At 40.1% G+C, this 8,951-nt stretch overlaps 1 protein-coding gene across 1 annotated transcript; it reads left to right on the top strand.

Moving 5' to 3' along the window:
* The first annotated feature begins 486 nt into the window (after positions 1 to 486).
* Positions 487 to 6,053, top strand: egr3 (early growth response 3). Its single transcript, XM_034541895.1, has 2 exons — positions 487 to 981; positions 3,535 to 6,053. Exons 1-2 carry the CDS (start codon positions 828 to 830, stop codon positions 4,611 to 4,613), a joined length of 1,233 nt encoding a protein of 410 aa, XP_034397786.1. The 5' UTR covers positions 487 to 827; the 3' UTR covers positions 4,614 to 6,053.
* Positions 6,054 to 8,951: the final 2,898 nt, after the last annotated feature.

Raw genomic sequence — 8,951 nt, 5'->3', positions numbered from 1 at the left:
GAAAGTCATCACAGAAACGCAGTGCAGCATTTCGTCAGTATTGGTAGAATATGAATAAACAGCATTCAGGCCTAACTCATGACATAAAGTCATAAAGCCTCTATAGCCACAACACACTCTCTTTCTCTCTCACTCGCACACAGCTGCGTAAAAAGATCCCAGTGTGCCTGATGTTCCACAATGGACAACATATTTCTGACAGTAATAAAGATAACACGCTGTTAAATCACTCTAATATTTCCACGAGGACAGGAACAGAGGAGAACTGCCCGCTCATCCCGAAGAATGATGCAGCTGGGGGTGCCATGTAGATTTGGTAAACTTTGTCGGAGCCTTGTGCCTCCACCGTAGTTTCCACCGACTGACGCGCGGAGAGCCTAGGCGCTTGGCGCTCTGTCCATATATGGTCATCTACGTCACTCAAATGTTCCATCCCCCTATTTAATACAAGCAGACTGGAGTCCCCTATCCAGCTCCAATAGAGCAAGTAGAGCGGCTCTTGTGCAACCAAAACCACCACCTCCTCCATTGATTCACAGACTTCAAATTCCCCCACAAGCAGCCCATCAGCTACCACAGTGATCAGATTAATAACAACAGTAGCCTGTGATCACACAGGAGGAGACAACCAACCGGCGCTGCTCGTCCTCCGCGGGATACTTGGATAGCTACACCAGCAACAGGATCCATCCCTGCTCCTCTCCTCTTTTTTTACGCCTGGTACACACCTGTGTTTTCCACTTTGAGAACACACGCTGTTTTTGTGTAACTACTTGGATACCTGCGCGTTGTCCTTTTTTATAAATGTCGGACTGAATATAACTGCTATGACAGGGAAACTAGCGGAGAAGCTCCCTCTTACGATGAGCAGTTTAATGAACACGATCCCTGACAGTCTCTACCCAGAAGAGGACATCCCGACGTCTATGAATATCTTCACCAGTACGGAATCTATTAACCACTATTCACAGATGAACACAGGTAAGATTCTCATCAACTTTTGTTGGGTGTATTTGTGTGTGTTTTGACTAAATTGGGACAGACTGCGTTGTGCGCGAAAGGCAACAGTTGTCTGGTGGTTCGGAGCACCTGTTTGCGCGCTGGCTGTAGCGCACAAAGGCACACTGCCGCACAGAATACTTTTCTCGGGGTCAGTTGTACATTCACTGACACTGTGAATGTACACAGGTATGTTCAACACATGCAGGTTGACCATGTGATTAATTTGTTTATTTTTTATTTTCTTCCTTGTCCGTATGTCAAACGCAACGTGAAAAAAGGCAACTGTACTCATATGACAACTTTTATTTAAACAATCAGTTAAGATATGATATCTTACCAAATCTGCCGTATTTTGTAGTGATTTGTATTCCCCAGAGCTGAGGCGTGTTTGAGGAAACTGTCTTGTGAACGGCTGAGGGAAAGAAATGCTGTTTTACGCAAAGTCCACTTAAAACGCAATCGGCTCCTGATTGAAACTGTATAAGAATGAATGTGGTCAAACTACAAATGCCAGTGATTTATCAATATCATAAACCCGTAAAGCCGGGTCAACTACTTTAGACAATGACTTTCATTCACAAATCTATTAACATAACACGGATTGGATTGTAGGCGTGTGTGGGCGGCTTTTCCTGATATGACACATGCTGAGACGAACCATTTTATACTCACTAAAATTGCGAGGCGGGAGATATTGATTGATTTATTGCTTAGTCCAGATTAACGTATATTTCTGATTAATTCAGACGCCTACATAAAGATGAATTGTTGGTTTCAGCCCCGTGTCGGCAATAAATCAACCACTAATTGTACTTGCTCACATTCTGAGGTGATGGGTCAATGCTGCACGAAAATATCCTAAATCTTTACCTGGCGTGGCGATGGGGTTCATATGCAGTGACCGCAATTTACATGTTCCTTGTCAAACTTTGTACATTCATCAGGTTTTTATGTTCCAGTTTTTGTTCACAAATAAAATCTATATCTCAGTTAGAATTATACCCGGAATATGTTCCCCTTATTTACTAAAGAAGTGTGCGTCATTTTATTCACCCAACGCCAGGTCTTATAAATAGTATATTTAATTTTGTAAATACGTGAATTAAATATAAGCAACATATATGTGGCAAAATACATTTCTCTATAAACAAGGCAACAAAATATATTTTATGTGACCTCTGAGAGAAGATATTTAATCAAATGAAATTAAGCATAGAAAAAAAGGTATTGCAGTGCAGGTGTACGTTCCTGTTTTAATTATCTGAGCTTGATTAAATTCTCATTATAAACTCTAAAATCTGTATATATGTAATTGTTGCATGTATGCAATTATTCGACAAAAAACAATAAGACATTTTAAAGTACCATGCTGTCATTTTACAGGTGAAGCAGGTGTGTGCTTTGCTCTTCAACACTTACCTATATGGAAAGAGTGATGACTATGTGATGTCCCTTATTCAGTTTAATATCCCACAGATAAATGTACCTCCAAAAACTAGAAGTAAAATGCATTAATATCAACTTATGCTTCCCCAATAAAAAAATGTGCCACAAGTGTCATTGTTCATCTGTACCTTGTGTATCACAATGCTATTGTTTAATATACATAATTTATCTTTTGTTGTTTCATTATGATTTGCCTTTAGCCAAATTCCAGCAAGCGGTAATTACTGGGAGTGAATATTTAAGCAGCTCTGGTATGATTTCCTGCGAATGAAAAGAGAGGTTTTGAACTTCTGTTTAAGAAATAATTCTGTTTAAATGTCTCACATTAATCCCTCAGAGCACGATCAGCACATACATGTATCCCCATGTGCACATCTGCATGTGATGTTTTTCATGGCATCTTTCGAATAAGTTAAATGTGTGTGAGTGCGCATGTTTAGTGGGAAGTGTACGATTCTGTACAATTAAAATATCAAGGACATTTGGGACAATGTTGTTAAGCTCACTAATGCAGAGATTGAATTGGAAACACTTCAGATTTTTACCCCCGTTATGTGCAGATGTTCTATGCTGCAAATGTGTTTTGAATCCTTGAGCGTGATAGATGTGGCGTCTGCCTTATAATCCTCCCTGCTTTAAAGAAATCAGATCTTGCCATTCAGTTTGGCTGTCCTCCTGAGGGACACAATGACTGGATCAAAGGGGGTGTTTAGGTCTTGATTTATGAGAGCTTGTGGGATCTGAGAGAGAGAGACACCACTGTCTCACATGCAGCAGTCACTCACTTAACGTGCAGGTCTGACAGCGCTCACATTTCTTCATCAACTGTGGTGGACTTCTTTTATTTTTGATCTTTTTGTGGCACACTATTGCAGAGAGATGCAGAAAAGCTGAATTTCAGACAAACCGAGGACTGCCACTTCAAGTTCATATAGCTTGACAAAGTGAATTTTCCAGATTTTTTTTTTTCCCACATTATCACTTTTTCAGGCTTTTCTTCCCAACTGATTGCATTTCATATTTGTGTTTGTTCAACCATGTGGATGATATGCTCATGATATTTGTTTTTTATTTGCGTTCATCCAGATAATATCATGGATCTGGGCATGGGAAGCGAGAAAGCATCCTCAGAGATTCAGTATGGATCCAGCTTCCAGTCCAACCGCAGCGGGCAGACTGTCACTTATCTGGGGAAGTTTGCCTTTGACACTCCTCCGTCAGGTGGCATTGGTGGCTCCGGCTGGTGCTCTGATAACAATATCATCAGTCTTGTCAGCGCGGGGATCCTGGGCGTTTCTCCATCACCCGGCACGGTAACAACGCAGACATCATCCTCTGCAGCAGGCATGGGCGGACAGACATCAGATATGGAGCAGGTATACGGTCCGCCACTGCCTGCCTATTCCACATGCAATGACCTGTACCAGGACCAGGTCTCCTTCCACCACAGTCCTGCCAACAGCACGGCTCTAGCCTACCCTGGCAATGACTATCACTCCGCATCCAAAGCCTCCATGGATGGCAGCCTTTTCTCCATGATACCTGACTACAACCTTTTCCACCATCAAGGGGAGGTTGGAGTGATGGAGCACAAGCCCTTCCAGACCATGGACCCCATCAGAGTCAACCCTCCACCCATCACACCTCTGGAGACCATCAGGGCATTCAAAGACAAGCAGCAGATTCACCCAGGTTTCATCGGCGGGCAGCAGCACCCTCCTCAGCACCACCCGCCGCCACAGACTCTCACCCTCAAACCCATCCGACCACGGAAGTACCCCAACCGTCCCAGCAAAACCCCCGTCCACGAACGGCCCCACGCCTGTCCGGCGGAGAACTGTGACAGACGCTTCTCACGCTCAGACGAGCTCACACGTCACCTCCGCATCCACACAGGTCACAAACCCTTCCAGTGCAGAATATGCATGCGCTCCTTTAGTCGGAGTGACCACCTGACCACACACATCCGCACACACACAGGCGAGAAACCCTTCTCCTGTGAGTTCTGTGGACGCAAGTTTGCCAGAAGTGACGAGCGAAAGAGACACGCAAAGGTTCACCTGAAACAGAAGGACAAGAAGCCAACTGATAAGAGCAGTGGGGCAGCTGGGAGCCACAGCTCGCCACCCAGCTCCTGTGGAGGGCCAACAGTGGGAACGTCATGACCGTCACTACGTGCACTTGTACTGGACCCTCTCCATGCCTCATAAAGAGACTAAGGAAGAAGGGATCACATCCACTATGAGATAAATAGGTGACTCTTTTCTTCTCTTATACATCCCCTGCTCTTTTCAGTTCCTTCTATTTACAGATGGATGCCTTTAGTTTAAGTAAGAGGGGAAAGGCTGCTATGCCCTTCTCCTTCAAGTAACTCAGAGCCTCAGCTACTGTAACACAGTGCCAGCACAAAGAAGGGCACCTTGGCATATTCTGTCTACCAGGTCACCCTATAGGTTTTTGGGGTGGATACACTTTTGTAAATTTTACTGAGAATTTCTAAATTGGAAGGAAGCCAGAATCCATCATAGGACTCAAAAACAGACACAATTACAATGGAGTTTAGTTAAAGGGTAAGTTGTCTGGGATGTATGCATTAATTTTATTAGGCTGTTTAAAAGTGCAATTGGTTATATTTGTGTACTGTCATGGATACCTTATTAGTGGCACTTGGCTGTCTTTTTGTTGTTTTTGTTAAGGTGTTGTGTTTTTATTTTATTTTATATTTGAATGTGGTTTTCTCAAAAGAATGTGCCAAATGTATTGTGGTGATACAGCCAACCTTGTTCTTATTATTGGGCCTGACATTTGCCAAACATAGTGGTGATATCAGTTTAGCACACACGTCAGATTCAAACAGCGTATCTCAGATTTAGATTAAATTGGTCTGGCTGATGACTGAATGGGTTACACAAAGCAAACCGATGTCTTGTCCTGTTACCTGTACTTATAAAACAAACATGCCTGCAGCAATCAATGCCTCTGCCAATAGTTATTTATTTGTAGTCACTGAGAGACACTGTGTATTTGTGTTGCCTTTTTATATGGTGGCGTTATGTGGTGTTACCAGATATCATTTCTGATTTTCTTTTTTAAACGCTCACCAATACTGTTAATTTGTCAGTTTTCTTGAGTTCTGCAATTATATGCAATATATTCGTGACATATGCCACCAACCCCAAAAATATAATTAACCAAGAGCACAGTTACACATACTGAACTACTTACAGTAAATACATTACACTGGGTTGCAAACCAGCAGTATATGAAAGCAAAGATGAATGAAGGATACACAGTGTAAAAGGACTAAACTATTTGGTTTAAATTACCAAACGATGAGCAGCATATGTTGAGAGAAAAATTGAAACGTCCAAATTCATGTTTACATCTTTTCTAATACAGAGTGACTGAGACTGAGTTGTTAACTAAGGACTTGTTGTTTTTGTACATTATACAAACATGTATGCAGGTAGCTACAGTAGAAGTTACACTTTTGTACTCAAATGTCAAATGCACCATGATTCAGTATTCAATTGTGCATATATGTGCATGACTTCATGCACACTATGTAAATACAAATGTCTGCATAAACAAGAACTTTCAATCGACTGGATGCTTGTGCGGAATGTGTCTTAAAGCTTTTAGTAATGTAGTTATAATACGGAATATTTTGTTGTCATAAGTCATTTGCAAAAAATGTTGGAGCACTGTAATGGTGCCAACTATGGTGTATTATCTTCCATAAAAGAAAAAAAAATAATAGCATTCTCACCATTTGTACATTTTAGAGTGGTAACTGGTTTAAGGAAGCACTAATGTCTTCTCTGAATAAACAGCAAGATTTCTTACACTTTGTTTATCTCCATTATAGTCACAATCAGTTACTTCAATTAACACATCTTCCCTATTGCCAGACATAATACATACATAATTTCCAAAAATCTTTCCAGAGCTATGCCAATATTTTTCACATTTCTTAATTATCTTTGTCCTGATAGAAGTAAATTACTCCTATTTAATTCAATGACATATTGTGTGTAGGCTCATCTCCCCATTAGCTGCTATGGGAACTTAAAAGTGTCATAACTATGACCACATTTGATTAAACCTATATTCCCATTTCTTTAATATATATATTTGTTTTAACAAATCTCTGTAAAGCAAGACGTTTTTTTTTCTCTCAGACTACATGATGGCCCCATAGAGCAAAATCTGAGGCGTAATAGCCTTGTCTAATTGCTAAGATAGTTTCAGATTTTATCACTCAAATATAAGATAAATGTATCTTTCTACTTTGACCGACAGTATTTCTGGTAATTGACTGGGCTCTCTGAATATTAAGGAGTGTATGTTGTATGCAAGGCAGATCATTTATATAAACATTGTTATCAGCTGGAAAAAAAACACATTGTACATATTGTGTCAGTAGACACTGCAATCAGACTTAAAGAGAATATCGACTGACAAATGCAAAGGCCAAAAGAAAGGTTCAGAAAAGCAGTGGCACAGAGAACACAGTGCACACAGAAACAAGCTTCCAGGGCTTTCCTGTAACAACCTGTTTTCACTGCTGAGCTTCCTGGCAAGTGTCCACTTATTTTCCAATTAATTTGGCCTGAGAGATGAACAAACCTTGCACTTTTTCAGATAGTTTAAAAATCCACACACCCTGTAACGTCAAACTGTAAATCAATAATTTGTGTCATTAAAAATATGTTATATTGCATGGATGGTAATCGACAATTGAAACTTCTTTCTGAGCTTATCCCACTAAAAGGCATATGATTACACAACTGAACAAACTGAAAATGTGACTTCTTACACATTACATTACACAGCATTCCTCAAGTCTGATCCCAGACGATGAGATCAATAATAACCAACATTCAAACTGTTCAACATTCAAATTATAATTCAGCTTCCCAGGTTTAATATTACGATGAGTAATGGCCTCGAATGTAAACATCAAGTAGCATACAGCCTCATTGAGTCAGCAGAACATAATATGTATATGACGTAGGAAATACAAAATGTTTATGAAGAATAATTTGACCTTAGACACAGTCCAATATAGACGCTGAATTATTTTTAATTGACCAAAGGTGATGCTCTTGTGTGCTCTTGATTTGACACTTTGCTGGTTAGAATGGACTATTTTAAGAATGTGTCCTCCTCTGAGAGAAAACTGTGTTTGTGTTTGCTATGTGTTGAGGAATGATGCAGTAAGGCGAAGAATACACCAAACTATTTTCATGTCTAAAGGAAGCCATGCAATTAGAACTTTGCAAACTCAATATTTCATCAGTCATATCCTCTCACTGTGCTTGTCACTTTCGTTTCGTGACACTTTTGTAATGGACAGACCCCTTGCATCCCACTCCTTCAATATAGTTTGGTGGTTGAACAACAATACAGGCTGCACCATGTTCTGCTGAACAATAATCCTTCTGTCTAATGGGCGAATGCTATAGATATATGTCAATGACTTGTTATACAAACTCAGAAACAACTCCCTCTTATAAATGCTTCTCCAATAATAATTTATTTAATGTTTTTTTTTTACGTTTTATTGTCCAAATGTGGGCGGCTGAACGCTCTGAAATTGGAATTTGCCTCATCCTCGTTCTCTGCTCCATATTGGATCTGAGCCAACATCAGCAGCCATCTTTGTGCCAAACTGGGTTGAAGGGTTGGCTGATCAAAAACAATATGAGATGAGAACTCCACAGGAGAAACAAATCATAAATGTGACCTCAGTCTGCTTGCAGTAGAAGGCAGCCCTGTGCTAATGTTTGTGTTAAACTGTTTGATTTAGTCTCCGTGAAGTTGGCCGTGGGCAGGGCAATAGGCTTTGGCTCTTTTGTGACAATTATTAATTACAAGATTTTTCTTTTAAAACCCTCATGTTTGAAGCGATTTCAATAATGTGTAGATATTATAGGCTACTCATGTCATCTTAAGGACTACAGGGTGGCTTCAGGGAATTTGTGGTCTTCAACGCTGACACTATGGTGTTCAGATGGAGTCGGTACTCATTGTTTTCTGTTGTGTTGTGTTTTCTTTTCATTACAGTATATCCTCATGTTTGCATGTGCACGGAAATTCTACACTCAGATGCTGTGGGTGGTGCTCATTTCTTTATTATGCATGAAAATAAGTCACATTGGGTGAAATGGGATAAACCCAACAACAATTCAAGATAGACAATTGAAAACACACACTGGGATAACTGTTCTGTTTTTTTTTTAAAGAAAACAAGGGGTCTTGTTTAAAATGTTGTGGATGTCTTTAGCCTATTTCATGTTTTTATTACCTTATAATAAGGTAATTTTATGATGAGCTGAATATTGAAATGAATTTTACTATATCCTTGTGATGGGGAGATTTGCTCTCCTGTTTACTTGGCACTTCAGTTTGTTGTAATGCAATTGTTTTGTTATTTCTATGTAAGTACTTGAATAAAGAAAAATATCACTTGCCTTCAGTTTACTTGGATCTCCACGTGC

This window comes from Cyclopterus lumpus, chromosome 9 (assembly GCF_009769545.1).
Source record: "Cyclopterus lumpus isolate fCycLum1 chromosome 9, fCycLum1.pri, whole genome shotgun sequence".
Taxonomy (NCBI): domain Eukaryota; kingdom Metazoa; phylum Chordata; class Actinopteri; order Perciformes; family Cyclopteridae; genus Cyclopterus; species Cyclopterus lumpus.
The sequence above is the reverse complement of the archived record's forward strand: the minus strand, read 5'-3'. Positions and strand labels throughout refer to the sequence as shown.

Coding starts and splice junctions, on each gene's coding strand:
- egr3 (XM_034541895.1), top strand. CDS start 828: ATGACAGGGAAACTAGCGGAGAAGCTCCCTCTTACGATGAGCAGTTTA. Junction 982..3,534: donor CTATTCACAGATGAACACAG/GTAAGATTCTCA, acceptor GCGTTCATCCAG/ATAATATCATGGATCTGGGC.